The sequence below is a fragment of the Mastomys coucha genome, unplaced genomic scaffold (assembly GCF_008632895.1).
Source record: "Mastomys coucha isolate ucsf_1 unplaced genomic scaffold, UCSF_Mcou_1 pScaffold3, whole genome shotgun sequence".
NCBI classification, from domain to species: Eukaryota; Metazoa; Chordata; class Mammalia; order Rodentia; family Muridae; genus Mastomys; species Mastomys coucha.
In genome coordinates, this window is record NW_022196909.1 from 51763697 (window position 1) to 51783654 (window position 19958).

Here is a 19958-nt window from a genome sequence, read left to right on the forward strand (position 1 = left end):
CCCAAGATAGACACATGGGTATAGCTAACGATTTTGTCTGTACATATGGTCTACCCCACAACATGAACACAAACCATCCGCTCGAGTCACAGTGTCTGAGCCAGAACTGAGGCCTCTCCCCCTGCGCCCACGCACATTTCAACGCTCTCTCCTCTTGTTCTTCCCTCCAGACATCACAGGAATTTGTGGAGAAACTAACCAAACGGCTGAAAAGACACCCCGAGGAGACTGGAGGCTTCCAGGAGGCACCACTGGCCTATGATGCTATTTGGGCCTTGGCTTTGGCATTGAACAAGACCTCCGGAGGAGGTGGCCGCTCGGGCGTGCGCCTGGAGGACTTTAACTACAACAACCAGACCATTACAGACCAAATCTACCGGGCCATGAACTCCTCCTCCTTTGAGGGTGTTTCTGTGAGTCACAGCAGCTTCTATTGTGCACCCCATGAAAAGGGAAATGCTTGGGGGGTGGTCCCTAGGGATATATACATTTTCTCAGTTATTTTTCTGTAAGAATCAGTAAAGCAGTCTTAGACCAGGGAGGAGGGAATCCCCCCACCCCCTCCCCCCCCAAAAAAACCAGAAAGCCATACAAAATATAGCAGTGAAAAGAATTCTAGTATTCTAGTGCTTTTCAAGCTGGTCAAGGTGTTTACAGGTTAGATGAGAAGTATACGGTTTTAAAAAGAGATAACAACTTGAGAGTTCATCTCCTTGTTCCTTAAAGTAAGGAAATTAGTGCCCATTAGGGTTTGGTGATTGCTCCTGACCCTCTCTCTGGGGACTCTCTGATTCAGATCTTAAGGGTGACGCTTCTCCACAGCATGCTGTTTCCAGAATCTAGGGTATGTGCATCTGGGGTGTGTCCTATATGCTGCGGATGCCATAAATAGCCTTCATTCAGAAGCTCAATTACATCAAAAACAGAAGGTTTCGGAGTCCCTGATGTTCTCTTTTTCTCCTGCTTTTATCCCCTCTGCCTTCCTCCACATGTTTCTCCTCAGGGCCATGTGGTCTTTGATGCCAGCGGCTCCCGGATGGCATGGACGCTTATCGAGCAGCTTCAGGGTGAGCCTGGGTGTGGAGGGGCTGAAGGAGGGGCAGGCAGGGATTGGCAGGGGCTGGGCTGAGTGTGTCCTTGGAAGAACAATGATGAGCCTCTACAAGATTGCCTGGTACATTTTGCCTACCTTACATTGTGTTCATCAAGCTTTTAAATAATGATAAAAAGAACACGGGCAGGTCCTTTGCAGGGATTCTGTTCTTTCAAAGGGGCATGCAGGTTAAAAAACAGTTGATCTTTCTTCCCAGTGGCCTTAGTTTTAGTCCCAGGAGTTGCCTGCCTGAGGCTGGGTTGAAAGGTGAAGAGCTGTCCAAAAAGTGTGTCCAAAAAGATCAAGGAAAGCTGGCCCTGGAAAGCTGGCTTCTTTGAAGAGGAATCCACTCAGTGCCTTGTATGTGAGAACAGCATTGCAATGTAACTGGCCTTTTTCTAGATAGGATTCCCTGTAACTTAGTTCTGAGGAGTCTGCGGAGCTACTGTGAGTTAATCCTTCAGTTCCACCTGACTTAGCCTCTTGTGGTGTGGCCAAGAGACCCATTTCTTAGCCTCTGTGAAAAGTTTCTTTCTCCCCCACCCCCATCTCTGCCACCAAATCCTCCCAGCTCTCTTTGTATATGGGACAAGCGAGGCTGGACCTCTGCCAGGGAGAAGTAAGTGGGTGTGAGTTGGCGTTTGGAAGGAAAGTTGTATTAGCTGTGGCCATTCGGCAAAGAGACACCTTAGGGGTGATTGCGTTTAACCAACTGGCACTTTAAGAGGCAGATGTTTCTTCTCCAAGGCATTAGAACCCAAGCCAAAGGGAGAGAGGGTTCTAAAATTAAAGCCACGGGGGATGGGGAAGCAGATCCTGCAGTTCTGTCCATCATAAGAGGGAGAACAGGCAGGAGTTGTTTAAAGCTTTGGAAGTGAGAGACATGTTGCTGGGAGAGGTGTGAGGCAGTAGAATATGTGGTAGACGTGCCAAGGCGCCTTCCTCTGTAGAGAGCAGAGCCTTACATGCTTAAGGGTTATATTACTTATTCATATATACACACATGCATATTTACTTATTCATATATACTTACTGCTTATTCATGTATACTTAATGCCTTGGGAACCACCTTGTGTTGCTGTGGATTTAGGTTACCTACCCAGGTGACTTGGGTCCTTACAGCACCCTTCACCCTTGAGTTGCTTTTTTTTTTTTAAGATTTACTTATTTATTTTTATTTTATGTGTATGCGGACACTGTAGCTATACAGATGGCCATGAGCCATCATGTGGCTGCTGGGAATTGAACTCACTCAAGACTCACTCAGGACAGCCCCACTCGCTCCAGCATAGTACACTGTAGCTGTCTTTAGATTGCACCAGAAGAGGGCATCTGATCTCATTAGGGGTGGATGTGAGCCACATGTGGTTGCTGGGATTTGAACTCAGGACCTTCAGAAGAGCAGTCAGTGCTCTTACCCATTGAGCCATCTCTCCAGGCCCTGAGTTGCTTATTATATATCATTATATGCAACCACGGAGAACAACCTTGAGGGGTAATGGAAGCCTGGAAATGGCTTCTCCTTACCCATGGCAATGCCTGTCCTTTGCTCAGGCGGCAGCTACAAGAAGATCGGCTACTACGACAGCACCAAGGATGATCTTTCCTGGTCCAAAACAGACAAGTGGATCGGTGAGTAGTTCTTCTTTGGTGGTTCTAAATAGTCACTGTCAGATATCTGAATGAGGGAAGGTGATTTAGGTTGGAATGGCAGGTGGGGCAGGGCGGGGATTTGGAGTGAGCATAAGTCCCAAGAAGGGAGGAGAGGTTAGTCGGTGTGAAGCTGGAGCAGGCTAGGGGTTACCCTCTTCTTTTAATAGTGCTCTGCTTCAGTGGGTGGGAATGAAAGGCTGCAGAGGCCAAGAGAAATGGAAGCTATCATTCAGCCTTGATATGCTGGAACCAGGATCTTCAGGTCCCTATCAGGAAGGTAGCTGCCTAACTGCAGGGCAGAAGGCAGAATTTCGTGCTGTTCTTATTGGTTCTTTTGTGTGTTTTTTTTGTTTGTTTGTTTGTTTTGTTTTCCCTTCACATTTCATACATTCATTTGTGTATGTGTGGAGGTCAGAGGACAACTCACAAGAGGGCCTCTCCTACCACCCTGTGGGGTCCTGGGAATTGAACTCCCGGGTTGGTAGCAAGAACCTTTTTGCTCTGTGCCATCTCTCCAGCTTTTGTTCTTTGTTTGGGGTGGGTTTGTTTGTTTGTTTGTTTGTTTTGTTTTGTTTTTTTCTTTTCTGCCCCCCCCTTTTTTTTCTGAATCAAGGCTTCGTCCTACAGCTCAAGTTGGGCTTGAACTCGTTATGTAGCCCAGGCTCATCTTGAAGTCAGGATGATCGTCCTGCCTCAGCATCTCAAGTGTGGGGATTTCAGGTGTATACCGCCATCATGCCTGGCTTACCTTGCAGGCTTTTGTTTTGTTTTGTTTTTGAGTTCTCGCCGTGTACCTCTGACTAACCTGGAATTGGCTATGTAGACTAGGCTAGGCTCCAACTCACGGAGATCCACCAACCTCTTCCTTCTAAATGCTGGGATTAAAAGTGTATGCATGCCCGGCAGTGGTGGCACACGCCTTTTATCCCAGCACTTGGGAAGCAAAGGCAGGCTGATTTCTGAGTTCGAGACCAGCCTAGTCTATAGAGTGAGTTCCAGGACAGCCCAAGCTGCACAAAGACACCCTCTCTCGACAAAGTGTATGTGCACCCGGCTTTTAGTACACTTTTAAAGCATTTATTTATTTATTTATTTATTTATTTATTTATTTATTTATGAGTGTTCTGTGTGCATATATGGTGCATGCCAGAAGAGGGCATCAGATCCTATTATAGATAGATGGTTTTAAGCCACCATATGGTTGCTGGGAATTGAACTCAGGACCTCAGGAAGAACTTACAGTGCTCTTAACCTCTGAGCCATCTCTGCAGCCCTACCATGCACTTTTTTTCAAGATGGGAAAGAAAGCTGTTGTTTTTGATGTGCTAAATGACAGGAAATGGGAAAGATGCTGGAGGTAGGCAAAAAAGAGGTTCCTACTGATGAGGATCGATGGAAAGGCCATTGGAGGCAGCCTTGCCCAGTGAAGTCTCGTCGTCGTCACCAGCACTGCTGGAAAACTTAGCGTGTGTTTACGTTCAAGCTGGATAGCCGTGGTATTCTTGGGGAGGTTAGGAGATAGCTTTGTGAAGTTGGTTCTCTCCTTCTAGTCTTTTACCCACTGAGCTATGTTTTTGACCCAGCTTTATAAATTTAACTAATTTTTATGTGTCAGTAAGTGTTTTGCCTACATGTATGTGTGTGCACGTGTACTATTTTGTGTGCCTCGTGCCCTCTGAGACCAGAGATGGTTGTGACCTACCACATGGGTTCTGGGGACTGAACTCAGGTCCTCTGGAAGAACAGAGTGCTCTTACCTGATGAGCCATCTTCCCCAACCCCTGTTTTATTTTGAGACAGATTTTTACTTTGTAGACCAAACTGACCTCAAAGTTATGTCAATTCTGCCCTAGCCTCCCAAGTGTTGTCTCCATTACTGTGTGAGCTAACATGTCTGGGCTTTACTTCATTTTTTTAAAATTATTTATTTATTTTTGTAGCTTGAATTTAGGTCAGTATTCTGTACAGTTATAGATGCTGCGTGGCCTAAATTGGTTTTTTAATTTCTTTTTTTTTTTTTTAAAGCTGAGCAAATTGAAATTAAGTAGGTGTTTTGTGTCTCCCCCACCCCCACCTCCACCCCCTACAGATTTGAGGTTCCTCTTAATAGTACCTAGAAAACAGTTTTGGGGAACACATCCCTGCTAGGACTGTTCTCCTGTCTTTTGCTGGAGGCTAGAAGAGCACGCTCACTGGATATTCTTCTGGCTTTCTGCTTCTGTAAATGTCTTTCACACCTTTTCGTGGAGTGATTGATGAACTTATAGGGTTATTTCATCTGTTCCCTGCGTTCATCTCTTATTTTCCTCTGCTGTAAGGCAGAGAAACAACAAGGACAAGCAATAAAAGCTGGGCATGTTGAGCTGGAGAGATGGCTCAGGGTTAAGAGCACTGACTGCTCTTCCAGAGTTCCTGAGTTCAATTCCTAGCAACCACATGGTGTCTCACAGCCGTCTGTAGTAATATCTGATGCTCTCTTCTGGTGTGTCTGAAGACAGCTACAGTATACTCATAAGTAAATAATTAAATCTAAAATGTCAGTGTTGAAAAGCTGGCTGTGGTGGCTCACACTTTTAATCCTAGGACACAGGAGGCAGAGGCAGGAGGATCTCTGAGTTTAAGGCCAGGCTGTCCAGGCAAATGTAGTTCTGAGACAGTCAGGGCTACATGGAGAAACCCTGTCTCCAAAAACAAAATAAAACAACAAACAAAACCCCAAAACAAAACAAAAGCCAAACCAAGCCAAACAAACAAACAAAACAAGAAACAAAACAAAAAAACCCCAAAGGAACAAATAGTGAAAGACTGAGTCCCTGTTCAGCACAGACCCCATTGTCTTATTTCTACATATTTCTTGAGGTCCCCAGTGCCCTCCAACATTCCGCCCGCCCACCACAGCTCCTCAGTGTGTTGAGGTCCTCAGGTCTTCAACCCACACCGACGACTCCCTCCCTCAGCAGCTTATCTTCCAGCAACTTTCTCCTATCCTGCCTTGATGCCACATCCTCCCTCCTTTTTCTTCCCCCTTCTCCCCTGTGCTATGCAGGAGGGTCTCCCCCAGCTGACCAGACCTTGGTCATCAAGACATTCCGTTTCCTGTCACAGAAACTCTTTATCTCCGTCTCAGTTCTCTCCAGCCTGGGCATTGTTCTTGCTGTTGTCTGTCTGTCCTTTAACATCTACAACTCCCACGTTCGGTAAGTTTCTCTCCTTACTTGATCCCTGGCCTGGCTGTCTCTCCAGATACTGACCGTACTCTCTGAAGAGTAAGAAAATTGGGACTCTCAAGGCCACGTGTCATAGAGAGTAGCGTTATGACTTACCAGAAACGTAAGGGGCACGAGGCAAGCACCCCTACCCTTGCTTCAAAGCAGTTAGCCAGAAAAACAAAAAAAAAAATTCCAGTAGGGCCTTATGCTGCAGAAGGCCTGTGCTCCCCTAGGTCCAGCCCTTTGGCCTAGCAGTGGGCTGGGCCAGTGTTCTTATCCTAAGAACACTTATTCTTTCTGCCTGTCCCCAGCCTGTCTCCCTTTTCTGCCCTGGGGATAGGGTCGTGCTATGGATGGCATTTCTGGAGAGCCAAGCCTCCCTGCAAGAGATGGGATAATTCTGCTCTTTCTCCCACCCTCTCCGCCTCTGCCCTAGTTATATCCAGAACTCCCAGCCCAACCTGAACAATCTGACTGCTGTGGGCTGCTCACTGGCACTAGCTGCTGTCTTCCCCCTTGGGCTGGATGGTTACCACATAGGGAGAAGCCAGTTCCCATTTGTCTGCCAGGTGAGTAGATAGTAGGCCAGTTGCAGAATATGGCTTTCCTTAGCCCTCTCAGGAGCACCCTCCCCGTCTCTCCTCTTTCCCTGACTAGTCTCCTTTCCTCCCTCCTACTATCACCCTCTGGTCTCTCTCTGGCTCTGGCTCTAGCTCTGACTCTTCTCCCTGGGTGCCAGACCTATTCCATTCTGCAGTTCCCTGGCTGGTTACAAGGTTGCTAGGCATGCCTTGGAGAGGAGAGGGGTGAAGTACCAAAGACAAAGAAAGGGATCTGCACACAGAACCTGTGAACAATGGTGGCTTGTCTATGGTGTGTGGGCTGAGAAACAACACTGTGGTCTTTCCCGTGGGATCCTTGGTTGAAGACAGAATCTAAGCACATAGAGTTTGGGCAAGGGACATAGCATCTCAGAGGGAGGAGGCCTCTGGGACTGACCTCATGGAGTTTCTGGGACTGTGAGGAAAGGCTGGCTTCAGTGGCGTTTGGATGTTTCTCTCCTTTATGAAGCATCCACCCTTTCCCTGGTTCTCCCCATTGCCTTCATCTCTTCACGTGTTTCTGTCCTGATCATGCACTATGCACACAACATGTGTTCACATCTTCAGGGAGTGTCTGTTCCTAGTGGGACCGGCGTGCAGCAGGAGAGACAACTAGCTGCAGTGTGACTGTAGAAGGTGCTGTGGACACAGAGAAGGGAAGCGGCTCATTGTCCATGTTTGAGTGGGTCTCAGGACGGAGGTGGCTTTCGTGCACTGAAGGATGCAGGAGATCTGAAAGAGTAGGAAAGGGAGACTGAGTAGTTCAGCATAGCTGGGTAGGGCACAGGGTCAGCGAGGGCCTGGGAGGTGATGGACCATGTTGTGTCACATTCAAAGGTGTGCAGGCGGTAACTGTAGGTGCTAGATTAGATCAGTAGGGTTTAGCAAGAATGCCCTGGTACTGTAGCAATAGTAGAGACAGATGGGAGGAAAGGGTGAATGCAGACCTCTGCCCTTCCTTTCCCCTCCCCTCCATTCTCCGCTTGCTATATATCCTGCTTGCTTTTTGTCATCTGATCATCATTCCCATTGCCTCCTGCAGTTCCATCCACCATGGCCTCAGTCCAACCTATTTCCAGTGTCCTTTCTCCCCTTCTAGGCCCGCCTTTGGCTCTTGGGCTTAGGCTTTAGTCTGGGCTATGGCTCTATGTTCACCAAGATCTGGTGGGTCCACACAGTCTTCACAAAGAAGGAGGAGAAGAAGGAATGGAGGAAGGTGAGCTACTTCCCAGACAGCCTTTGATCCTGGGCATAGAGAAGGCCTCCTTCTGATCTGTCTTCTCTGGCTGTCTATTCAGACCCTAGAGCCCTGGAAACTGTACGCCACTGTAGGCCTGCTGGTGGGCATGGATGTCCTGACTCTTGCCATCTGGCAGATTGTGGACCCCTTGCACCGAACCATTGAGGTATGGATCACTTGAGGAGTTGCTAGGGTCAAGAAACTAGGTACGGCTCACCAGCTGAGCATCTCCAGGGCTGTGTGTGGTCCTGAAGGAAGTGTGTAGTGGCACATACCTTTAATCCCAGCATGCCTTCAATCCCAAAACTCAGGTGGCAGGGGCAGACAGATTTGTGTGAATTTGAGGCTAGCCTGGTCTACATGATGAGTTCCTGCCAGGGCTTTAAAAAGAAAAGGAAGCTACTCAGGGAGAGAACCTTTCTGTCTTCTATAGATTAGGGGTGCTTCTATATATTAGGGTTGCTTCTATATATTAGGGGTGCTTCTATATATTAGGGGTGCTTCTGTCTTTGCCAGATGGAGTCTTATCAGAAGCTTCTAGGTTTGTCTAAAGAAGGGAAGTCCGAGAGATCTGGGAGGGTATGTGGGGTTTCTGAGCCTAGGGGAAAGTGGGGAGCAAGCCCTTCTCGTGTGTTCAGGAGAATGTCCCCAGGCCTGGAGTAGGATCTGGCTCAGTACTGAGTCTCATAGGGAAGACAGGCAGAGCTGGATAAGAATACAGTCTCGCATCCTGTTCCTTTTTCTCCCTTAGACTTTTGCCAAGGAAGAACCAAAGGAAGACATTGATGTCTCCATTCTGCCCCAGCTGGAGCACTGCAGCTCCAAGAAGATGAATACATGGCTCGGTGTGTGGGACGTGGGTGAGAGGAGGGGAAGGGAGGAAGCATGAGCAAGAGAAAAGGGTAACATCAACAGGCCAGGGGAAAAGGACCATTTAGGGGGACGGTTTCAGTGCCTTTATTGCTACCCTAAACTTTTCCAAGAATAGGAGAGCTTTGGCCTTTTGCTGTGAGTAGTGATGTTCGGCCGAGGGCCAATGTTGAGCGGGTGACTCACCCATCTATGTCTGTCAGCTCCTGAAAATAAGAAGTGGCCAAGGTTGAAAGTAAGTGACCAAGGTTGTGGGGTCGTGGGCTCAGCCTCCCTTCAGCCTGACCAGCATTCATCCAGCCTACAAATCCACCTGGTGAACTAAAACCCTTAGCCTGCGCTGCGTGTTGCTGCCTGGAGGGGATGAGTTGAGATACTGGGTGGCATCCATTGGATCATTTCTAGTTGCTCCACAGGAAGCTGCAGACAGTCTGGAATGGAAAGTGGGGGGGGGGCTCTCTTTACACAGAGGAGCTACAAAGATCAGTAGTCAATAAAGGGCAAAGAGAGGAACGAGAGGAAGAGGGTTGAGTTGGGAGTATGACTGTCCTAGTTATTCCTGGGACCCTTCCCTGCTCTCCTAGGCATTTTCTACGGTTACAAGGGGCTGCTGCTGCTTCTGGGAATCTTTCTTGCTTATGAGACCAAAAGTGTGTCTACTGAAAAGATCAATGACCACAGGGCTGTGGGCATGGCTATCTACAATGTTGCGGTAAGCTTTCTTGACACCTGGCGTTGGCCCTGGAAATGGACCATGGCACGGTTTAAGATGATAGAACTAGAAGACTCAGAAAATTAGATCTGAGGTTGTTTTGTGTAGGAGTCATAAAACACTGGCTAATGTCTGATTTACAAAGTCATTTTTTAAAAAAAGGTGTATTTATTTTATTTATATTGTGTTCACTGTAATTGTCTTCAGACGCACCAGAAGAGGGCATCAAACCGCCATACAGATGTCTGTGAGCCACCATGTAGTTGCTGGGAATCGAACCCAGGACCTTTGGAAGAGAAGTCAGAGCTCTTAACCGCTGAGTCATCTCTCCAGTTAGCTAAAGTCATTTTTTAAAAAATGACTCTCCAGAGGAGAATGAGCAAATGCTGACTCACCCTAGTTAGAGTACCACGATAGAAACAATTCTACCAAAAGTCTAGCTTGGTATTCTGCCCCATTTCTGCTGTTGTAATAAAATAAAGCAACTTTGAGGAGAAAGGGCTTCTTTCACGATTCCAGGTTATAGTCCGTCACTGAGGGAAGTCAGCATAGGATTTTGAAGTAGCTGGTCATCCAGAATTAAGAGCAAAGAGACACAACAGTATGTGCGCTTACTTGTGCTTGACCTGGAGTCCTATGCTTAGGGATCTGTGCCCTCTACAGTGATTGAGTCGTTCCACATCGCTTAACAATAGGAATCAAGATAACCCCGCCCCCCCCACCACAACCCTCAGAATAAGCTCACATACCCAGCCTCATTGATAATCTCCTGAGTCTAGAATCTAGACTGCCAAACTGTCAAAGCTAACCATCGCACTTGGCTAACCTGCGCGTCTGTTGGGGTTACTACAGGAGTATGAGGGGCTTAATCACATTTATGACATCTAAAATGTCCACTACAGCAAACTCATAGTAACTGCATACCTAGAGTCCCCTGCCCGACTTGTAGACAGTTCCACAGGAGAGCATTCTCTCTCACCAGGAATTGGTTACTGCTTATATAACTTTGGAGTTGGGCTTCCGAGTCTTGTAATTGACCGACTTTCACCTGTCTCCCTCTTTCTTTGGGGAAGGAATGTTTGAATTCAGAGGACATAACTACCCAGCAGTTTAGGAAGCATGGGGTCTGGGGTCATGTCTAAGGGTTGAGCCTTAGGTATGGGTTCATAGGTTCTGAATCTTACAAGACAAGTTTAGAACCCACATCAGAAAAACCAGGTGTAGTGACATGTGCTTGTAAGCCCAGCTCTGATAAGATGTAGATCCTTGGTTCTCAGTGACCAGGCAGCTCCCATCAGGGAGGGACCCTGTATGAAAAAACTAAAAGCTAAGTGGAGCAGAAATGAAAGCTGAGGTTCTTCTCCAGCCTCTGTATACATGTGCACTCCCATGCATGTGCACACACATATATGATAGAATAGATAAGGGGGGGAGGAAAGCTTTAAACAGATCACACCATATATCATTTTGTGACAACCTAGTGAAGTATCTCCAGGACAGACTGAATGCAGAGATCTTGAGGGAGGCATTGATCTAGAGCTGGTTTGGTAGCTTATCTGATTTTTTTTTAAGCTATTTAAAGTTGAGGATTTGTGGAGTGTTCATCACAAGTCTGTCTTTACTGACTCTTGAGGGGAAGAAAACCCTGCCTCTCACTTGACCCATCCATAGCTCTGAGTCTCCCAAACGCTGTCTTTCCAGGTCCTGTGTCTCATCACCGCTCCTGTGACCATGATCCTTTCCAGCCAGCAGGACGCAGCCTTCGCCTTCGCCTCTCTGGCCATTGTGTTCTCATCCTACATTACTCTGGTTGTGCTCTTTGTGCCCAAGGTGAGGTCTGGCTCTCCAGGAGGTGGGGGTGGAGGCTCCCTAGACAGAAGCAGGACTTCGACTCTGTCCTTACTTTGGCCTAGTCCGTCTTTTAGTTTTTTATTACTCTTTACCGGTGGCTCACTTACACAGCCCTGCTCAGACACTCAATGCCCAAACGTTTGTCTACAGATGCGCCGGTTGATCACCCGAGGCGAATGGCAGTCTGAGGCTCAGGACACCATGAAAACAGGTTCATCCACCAACAACAACGAGGAAGAAAAGTCCCGACTGTTGGAGAAGGAGAACCGCGAATTAGAAAAGATCATCGCCGAGGTGGGTGGTGACAACCCGTGTCTAAGGGTGGATTGTCTGTAGTTGAACCTTAGGTACTGGTTCAAGTGTTGGTGATTTATGGAGGGTCTCATAAAGCCTGCAGAGGGACAGGAGAGGGAAAGGGGAAGGGTTGAGTTTCAGATGTGTTAGCCTGAGGAGAGAGAGGGAGAAGGCTCTGGAGATAATCAGCCCTTCTGAGGCAAAAGAGCAGCTCCCTGGCAGTAGTTGAGGGAGGCCATTGTGAGCCATTCATTGCCCACAGTGCTACTGCATCCAGGCTGCAGTTAGTTAGGGACCGTGCAGTGCTGGGTGGGGGTGGGGAATGGCCTTCCAACTTGTCTGATGCAATCTTCATTTATTCTCTCTCTTTTCTTTTAAAATCACTTATTTTCTCCATCCATTCTCTCGGTGCTGTTACGTTCTGTGGCTTCCTTTGTTCTCCCCTTGATTCACATTTTAATTCCCTTTCTTACTTGTACATCTCGTTTCAATGTCTCTCCCCCCTTCCCCTCCTCCCATACCACATCACCCTCCTCCCACACTCCCAATTGTGTTTCTTCCTCCAGAAAGAGGAGCGTGTCTCTGAACTGCGCCATCAGCTCCAGTCTCGGCAGCAGCTTCGCTCACGGCGCCACCCCCCAACACCCCCAGACCCCTCTGGGGGCCTTCCCAGGGGACCCTCAGAGCCCCCTGACCGACTTAGCTGTGATGGGAGTCGAGTACATTTGCTTTACAAGTGAGGGGGTATCGAGAAGGATAAGGCCAGTAGGGGAGGGAAGGGTGTGGGAAGTGGGTGGGGGACTGGGAGGAGGGTAAGGACTCCTATCTCCAACCTGGGGCTCCAATCCCCCTCTTATAAATACATGTCACTCTGTGCATCTGGGTTTATTTGGGTCTTCCGTACTCTGGGAAACAGATTGTTTTCTTTCTTTCCATATAATTTTATATCGCTACTTCACAGTTTTGTTTGAACCCTGCTTGGAGCTATTCACTCATGACTCCAGAGGGGCATCTTGTGTTTTCTACCATAGCCTGTCTTGTATAGTTACCACAGCAACTCCTGCCATTTCAGCAGCAGGGGGTCTTCCTACATTAGTAGGGCTCTCTCCATTTCTCAGCATCAGAATCTCCTTCCATCATCCTTCTCCTTCTACATATCCCCATGTCTTCCTCTCCTTAAATGTTGCTTCTTCCAGGGGCCTCATCACACACACACACCACACACACACACACACACACACACACACACACTGTGCATCCTCTCCTCTCCTAGGCAGCTGGATATGGTTCTGTGCAAGTGTGTTCTTTTCTGAATGCTGTTATCACTTGGGGTGTCTGCATACGCTGCACCTCTGAATGCTCAGTGGTTGTGGGTGTGTGCTGTGGCAGGTGTGTATGATGTGTTGAGCACACTATGCTGTCTTCCTCATGTGCACACATGTCTATCTATGTTTTATTTGTGTGCCTCTGTGCATTGTGTATTTTTTTCTGTGCATTTTAGTATTATCATGTGTGTGTAGTGTGTGTGTGTGTGTGTGTGTGTGTGTGTTGCCCTGACTGGTTCATGGTGGCAGGCTTCCTGTCTCAGCCTTCTGAGTATTGGGATTACAGTTGCCTGCCTAGCTGAATGTCCTGTCTTCTTCCAGCAGAGCCATGTGCACCCAACATGCACGTAGTTAAGCAGGCTCTCCCCGGTACATGTTTTCTGAGCCATCCATACCCTCTCCTTGGCCTTAGGTTTACCCTCAAGTGTTCCCTCTCATCTCAGGCGTCCCACCTTGGGTCTGTACAATCGTCTCTCAGAACTACTGCATCTTGGTTTTCTTTTCTTTATTATCATTATTATTATTTTTTTCAGAACTAAGGGGAAAAGAAATGGGGACAGGTTGGAGGCTGTTTCCAGTGGATGGTGGGTGCACATCCTGACCAAATGAAGGCACGGACAGATGGACTGACGGGGCGGGAGGCGGCGTCCCTTTCACACTGTGGTATCTCTTGTGGGAAGGATCTCCCAGAATCTCAATAAAGCAGTGAACAGTGTGACTCAGCTCCTCAGCCTCTGTCCTGTGAACTGAGTGGGCTCCAGGAAGAGAGAAGCCCAGATTCTCAGGATTGGAGCTAATGAAAAAAAAGCTTTGAAGCAGAGAGGTGCAAAGAACCGTGTGATCATTCCATGCAGGGATTAGCGGGGCAGAGCAAGACGAAGAGACGACGAAGGCCCCCGTTAGTGAGTGATGGCATTAGCGGTTAAAAGTGGGGGCTCTGGAGTCAGACCTGCACCACATGCAGAAGTGCCCCCTAATCTCTATTCTCCACTTTTGTGATTCGATGATAACAGTAATGATGATGCGTTTCTTCTCCGTGGAGTGCACACAAGAACTAGGCTAATGATGCATCCCAGTGCCTGGATCTGCTTGGTCCACCGTAGCAGCCTCTGTTACTGCTGCCTTCTGGATTCCCTGACAGCGGTGGGCATGCTCTGGGAGCCTGGAGCAGGTGGCCGAGCAGATGTGAGGAGTCTTCTTCCTCAGAAAAGAAGAATCACAAGCAAACAGTGACTGCCAGGTTCTGGCATAAGTGCCTCAGAACTTGAGAACCGTCCTCTAAGGAACTCTGAGCAGCTTGGGAAGAGTTTTTGATCAAGATGAATGTTTGAAAAGCCCGGAGGAGAAGACTTGAGTTTTTGTAATTCTTTAAGGTGATGCTCCTCTTGCTGCATGGAAGCTTTAAGGGTTGGATGGGCTCCATCATTTCACTGTCCTGTTTGTGGCAGGTTAGATCTTAAGCCTCCTTTCAAAACAACCCGTAGTGATTATCCACGTTGGAGCAATTGGATTTAATTTGAGTTCCCCTTCTTCCTGCAGTGAACTCTTCTCAAAGAAAGGAGAGGCCTGTGGGGTAGAGAAACCCGAAGTGTAGAAATTAACAGTCGGCTTTAGACACTACGGCCGTAGTCACAAACCAGCCCCTGGGTAGACCAAAGTTACATCCTAAACCAGTGTTGCACTTAGGCGGGCAGTGAATAGTCAAAGTTTAGAAGTCCCACAATAGCCAAGGGTGAGGCAGACTATATGGCAAGAGAACGCAATAACCCCAAGTAGCAGAGTTGAGAGAAGTGCTTGATGCGGAGGTCTGAGGGAGCTATTGGTCCCTGGGCTCAGCGGGGCTGACTGTACCTGCAGCTTTGCCTCAGGCAGTATATCCTGCCCTCTTGACTACCTGCTAGTCCTCATGCTCTGTCACACACTTAAGGTCTTCCTCATCTCTGCCCCAGCCCCAGCCACTAGAGCTTCCTGCTGTGTGACTGTTATCTTTGAAATTCACTTAACATAGGGTTTCACCTCTATGGCCCAGGCTAGCCTCACCTTCACCGTATAGTTCATGCTATCCTTGAACTGTCCTCTTGCCGAGACTTCTCAAGTCCTTGTGTTATAGGTTGTACTACCATGCCTGTTAACGGGTAGAGTGTTTTGTTTTGTTTCAGTACAGGGTCTTGTCGTATAGCTGGTATGTGGTACTTACTGTATAGCCCAAGCTGGTCTTGAACTCTTGGTAGTCTTCTTGCTTCAGCCTTTCAAGTATTGGGTTTCAGGTGTTAAACATTGTGCCTGGCGGCAGAATTTCAGTTTATTTTCTAGAGGGGGAGGGCTTGTTATGCAGCTCTGGCTGGGTAGTCTAGGATGGAATGTACAGAAGTCCTGCAGCCTCCCTAGGGATTACAGTCATGAGCATCTGGCTCAGTTAGGAAGTGCTGACTAAATGAGTCAGTTACTATGGCAGGATGTACTTACTTCTAGGAACTGGGAAAGAGAAGTGAGCAAGATGGCCTCTATAAGAGGGAAGGGAGAGAGACACAGACCCCCTCAGGACAGTCTTATGGAATGGGTTTGCATGCTCATTACCTGGCCAGGAGCCCACAACCAGGGTCGAGGAACGTTGTCAGCAGTAGGGAGTGAAGCCAATGTCCAGACTGTGCACAGACTACTGTGTAGTCTAGTACCCACAACAACCTAACAACAGCAACATCTTTGTTTCTATGGGATAGGTGTTAAATAGGCTACAACGCAAGGAGTCCACACTATACAATGGCCTGCAGGTTTGAGAGCAATTAAATAACCTCTAGAAGCAGCTGACTATAATTTGCCTCGTGCTCTAGCAGAGGCATGGTTTTGCCAGAACAGCTGAAGCAGAGGTAACAAGCGAACTCTGGTAGAACCTACTGCAAGGTGCATATGTGGACTGCATAAAGCTCAAACTTTTTTTTTAATTTTTTTTGCCTTGATATGTTTTCTCCCACGGACAAAATAAGCCAATTCAGGTTTATTGGGGGCAGCTCTCATGTGGGAAAAGCTGGGTACAGAGAGGGAGGGGAAGGGAGAGAAGAAGGAAAGGAGAGAGAGAATATGAATATGAACCAAAATGTCTGGATTGTATAGTGAAGAACCCAGACCCAGGGCTGGAAAGTTCAGGACAGAGCGCAGGATATGCCAGCCACGCCCTGTAACAGGTAGGGACTGAGGGATGCTGGGGAGAACCTGGAGGCCAGGACTGCTTTGGTATGCTAAATAGACACCTTGGCTTGCTTGTCTCAGGACTGAAACCCTACATAACTTACGATTACTGGGCTCACCATGCAAAGGGGAGAGAGTATTACGGAATGGATTTTCTTAGCACGCACGCGCGCGCGCGCACACACACACACACACACACAAAGACATAGAAAGGGTTTCTGATCTAATCGTAAAAGGTAGAATAAGATTATGTCAATTATCAAGAACAGACCCAGCAGAATTTTGGGAACTTTTCAGAGGGTGTATAAATGCTAGTGCTTCCAGAGGCGGGGTTGATTGGTTGTCATTGGCCATTTAGTGGAGTTGGCTGCAGTCTGTTAGTAATTGTGTTCCAAGAAGAAGTGGGGGGAAAAAGAAGATAGATCTAGGGACCTCTTTCCTTTCCTGTATCCCCTCTATCCTGGTTTCCTTCCTGTTTAGTATTAGGGAGTTAAGAGGGTGGAGAAGGATGGAAGAAGAACCCACAAAGTGGTAAAGACCAGCTACACACATGCTTTTGTGAAAACTAGTAATGAACACAGAGGCTGGGGGGCAGAGCGGGGGTGGTGGTGGTGGTGGTGGTGGTGGTGGTGGTGGAGGAGAGGATGACTATACAAGTTAGTCTACGCAAAGGAGATGAATTTTATTTCTGAGTGAGCTGGTGGAGGGGAAAGGTGTTTGAGGAAGGAGATCAGGGAAAGTGGTAAATACCGGCTTGTGAATTAAAATTTGTTATGTTGATTTAAGTAAGTGCCCTCTTCTCTGCTGAGAACGAGGCCTTTTTAAATGCAAATTTTCTTTTGAAAAGGAAATTTTGTTCCCAGCTGGGCAGCATCCCTGGGGGAGTTGATTTTCCTGTAGCCTTTAGCTCCAAGTAATTGCTAGAGGCCTGTGTTAAAGCCTGGAGCTGTGCAGGGTGTGGTGACTGCCTTTAATCTCTGAAGTCAGAAGCTGGAGGCGCCCTTGAGTTTCAGACCAGCCAGGGCAACCTGGTGAGACTGTCTCAAAAATCAAATACTGTAAGGATCCAAAAAATCCCCGAAGGAAGACCTCAGACTCAGTATGCAAAAACAAAGAGTGTTTATTCCTTAGAAACAACCAGCATGTGAGGGTCAGTCATTCTTTGAAATGGCGACCCCAGACATAGGCACGCAGGCCTTCTTATAGGGAACCAGGGCAACACTCTAGAAGGATTAGGTAAACTAAAATTTCATTGGTAGGTGCTAAGGGATTCACGGGTGGTCAGTGGTCTGTATTCCTATGTCATGAATGTTTGTTTAGCCATGTGATGAAATAGGGCTGCCTAGTGCAAACCGCACATTCTGAGATATTTCTCCCAGGCTGTTCCCTGGGAGGGAGTTATATGATCTTGTTCTAGATTTTCTGGTCTGTCCTTGGAACTGGCCACTTATGGCCTTTTTTCTTGAAATCAGGCCTGGTCCTTAAGTGGAGACAAATGGGACTTATGTTGTCCTTACAATACAAATATAAAAATAAAGCTGTGTGTTTTGAGGAATTATTCCACTACAGGTTTAGGGTACTGGTTAACTGTGCACAGTAAGAGGCTAGCTTTGCTGGGGACTAGCTTTGCTAGTGAACTGATGGTCAGAAAGGACATGCGGGTGTAGCCCTGAGCTTCCACACTAATGTCTCTGACTCCTGTGGTATTCACAGGTATCTGCTAAGTTTTGTAAGGGTCAATGATTCGAAGAAGAATGACATCCCAGACTCAAATAGTATGTAAACACAGAGCGTTTTTTTCTGCATAAGTCCAGTGTGCTGCGGGTCTCCCATTACCACACTAGGGAGAAAACCAAGTGAGCTTGCAGGCCTGATTTAAAGGACATTAGGGAATTCTGGGGTAGGTGACCTCTATGTTGATCTGTGGGGTCCATCTCTATTACCCCGGTGTGGGGACTGAAACCTTGCTGGGGAGGTCTGGTAACTGCTGCTGACCCATTTGTCCTTGCCTCAGGCCAGGTGGCGGGGCAGCTTCTGATGTCTGGAATTGCCCAGTTCTTGGAAACAGATTTAGGTCTAGTCTCCATAACTGCCAGTTTGAAGCCCGTCATGGAATCAGCCTGGCCCTCTCAGTGCTGACTCTCTGGAAACCCTAACTACTGAAGGTTGGAAACTAAAGCAATCTTTATTTAATAATCTTTGGTTCCTTGACTTTTCTAAGTCCCATCTTGATGTACATTATGCATAGTTCTCTCTACACAGCTCAGGCCCCAGTCTCTCCTCAGATAATCCTGATTCTCAAGTCAGCAGATATTTCAAATATTCTCTCTGCTGTGGGACAGATTTCCAGAAAACAATGTCTGCTCTGCCCTGTGGAGAACACAGGGTTCCTTCTGAGGGTTCTTGGTCTTACAGATAAAAAGGATTTAAGAGGGAACTTAGAAGAATACTTGACAATTTGGAGTTTGGGGGTGGGGGAAGAAAAGACAGGCAAGCCTGAAATTTCAGCTATTGCCTAGAGGAGAGAGCTGGCCAAAGGAGGGAGAGTTAGGCTGTCTAGATCGATATCTAACAAGCATGGGTTCGGTAGAGGATGTTTGAGCACCTGTATGGGAGGTGTGCTATGTAGGTGTGGCTCTCCAGAGACAGAAACTGTAAGGGCAAGAAGTTTAGGATTTTGGCTGGCTAATAACCAAGAAAGGGGAGACAGAGGTCAAAAAGAGAAGTTACATTTTCTTAGGGCACAGAAAAGCAGGAAGGGTTAGCAACGAGGATTTAAAGTTAAACTACATGGAGAGAAGGGATTCTAGGGTACATATCTCATTTAGAGGGTAGGTAGTCTTTTCATCTTAACATGTCTTTAAGTAGGACAGCATTCCTGAGGGGCAGCTTCCTATCCTGGTGACTGATAGTTCTATTTGGGTTAGCATCTAAGACAGGGGCCTATACTGTGCTTTTGTGATCTTACACTGTTTTTCGCCATTCCAATAAAACTTTACAAAAACAGGGAATGGGCCACACATGGCCACAGACTGGTTTGCTGACCTCTGTCTGCCCTGTACCACGATCTCTGTCTACCAGGCCTTGGATTCTGTGATGAGACGTCTAGGATATGGCAGGGACAGGGCACAATGGGGGAAGATGGTCAGAAACCTCTTTCACAAGCAAACTGACTTCATCAGGGTCTAGCACTAGTTGAGGAAAGCTAGAGGTATTGGGAGGGGAGGCCAGCCAAAGTCATGGTTCTTTCCCGGACTGCAGGCTTCCAGAGCTAAGATACTCTCCTTTAGAGCAGGGGCACTAGAGCAGCCTGGAGCACCTGTTTGAAAAGTTCTGGACTAGTGCTAGAGATGGCTCCATAGTTAAGAGCACTTTTTGCTCTTGCTGAAGTCTCAGGTTTGGTTCCTAGCATCACATGCAGGTCCACTGCAGGCATCAGGCACACCTGCAGGGCATATACATGCAGGACAAATGGCACAGTGGTGGCACAAACCTTTAATTCCAGCACTTGGGAAGCAGAAGCAGGCAGAGCTCTGTGAGTCTGAGGCCAGCCTGGTCTGCCTATCAAGCTTCAGAGCATCCAAGCCTACACAATGGTGTATCAACAAAACTCAACAAAAACTAAAAACAAGGGCTGGCGAGATGTCTCAGCCAGTAAGGGCACTGAATACTCTTCCGAAGGTCCTGAGTTCGGATCCAAGCAACCACACGGTGGCTCAGAACCACCTATAATGAGATCTGACGCCCTCTTCTGGTGCTGTCCGAAGACAGGTACAGTATATTACGCTGGAACGAGTGGGGCCGGAGTAAGCGGCCGTCTGTATAGCACAGTGTACTCATACACATAAAAATAAATAAATAAATCTTTAAAAAAAAACCCTAAAAACAAAATATCCCAAATTAAGGAAAATAAAAATAAAAGG

At 47.5% G+C, this 19958-nt stretch overlaps 1 protein-coding gene across 4 annotated transcripts in view; it reads left to right on the plus strand.

The window, feature by feature from the left end:
* Nucleotides 1–19042, plus strand: part of Gabbr1 (gamma-aminobutyric acid type B receptor subunit 1) — a 35203-nt gene extending 16161 nt beyond the window's left edge. For 2 of the 4 annotated variants that reach the window (XM_031346498.1, XM_031346500.1), the window contains 12 exons: nucleotides 171–413; nucleotides 1004–1067; nucleotides 2648–2725; nucleotides 5793–5943; nucleotides 6392–6524; nucleotides 7657–7773; nucleotides 7856–7963; nucleotides 8549–8642; nucleotides 9252–9379; nucleotides 11081–11209; nucleotides 11381–11524; nucleotides 12091–12264. In XM_031346498.1, coding sequence (XP_031202358.1) covers nucleotides 171–413; nucleotides 1004–1067; nucleotides 2648–2725; nucleotides 5793–5943; nucleotides 6392–6524; nucleotides 7657–7773; nucleotides 7856–7963; nucleotides 8549–8642; nucleotides 9252–9379; nucleotides 11081–11209; nucleotides 11381–11524; nucleotides 12091–12264 — 1563 coding nt within the window. Of the gene's footprint in view, nucleotides 1–170; nucleotides 414–1003; nucleotides 1068–2647; nucleotides 2726–5792; nucleotides 5944–6391; nucleotides 6525–7656; nucleotides 7774–7855; nucleotides 7964–8548; nucleotides 8643–9251; nucleotides 9380–11080; nucleotides 11210–11380; nucleotides 11525–12090 lie in introns of all 4 variants that reach the window. The other 2 variants (XM_031346499.1, XM_031346497.1) reach the window with 2 other exon arrangements.
* Nucleotides 19043–19958: the final 916 nt, after the last annotated feature.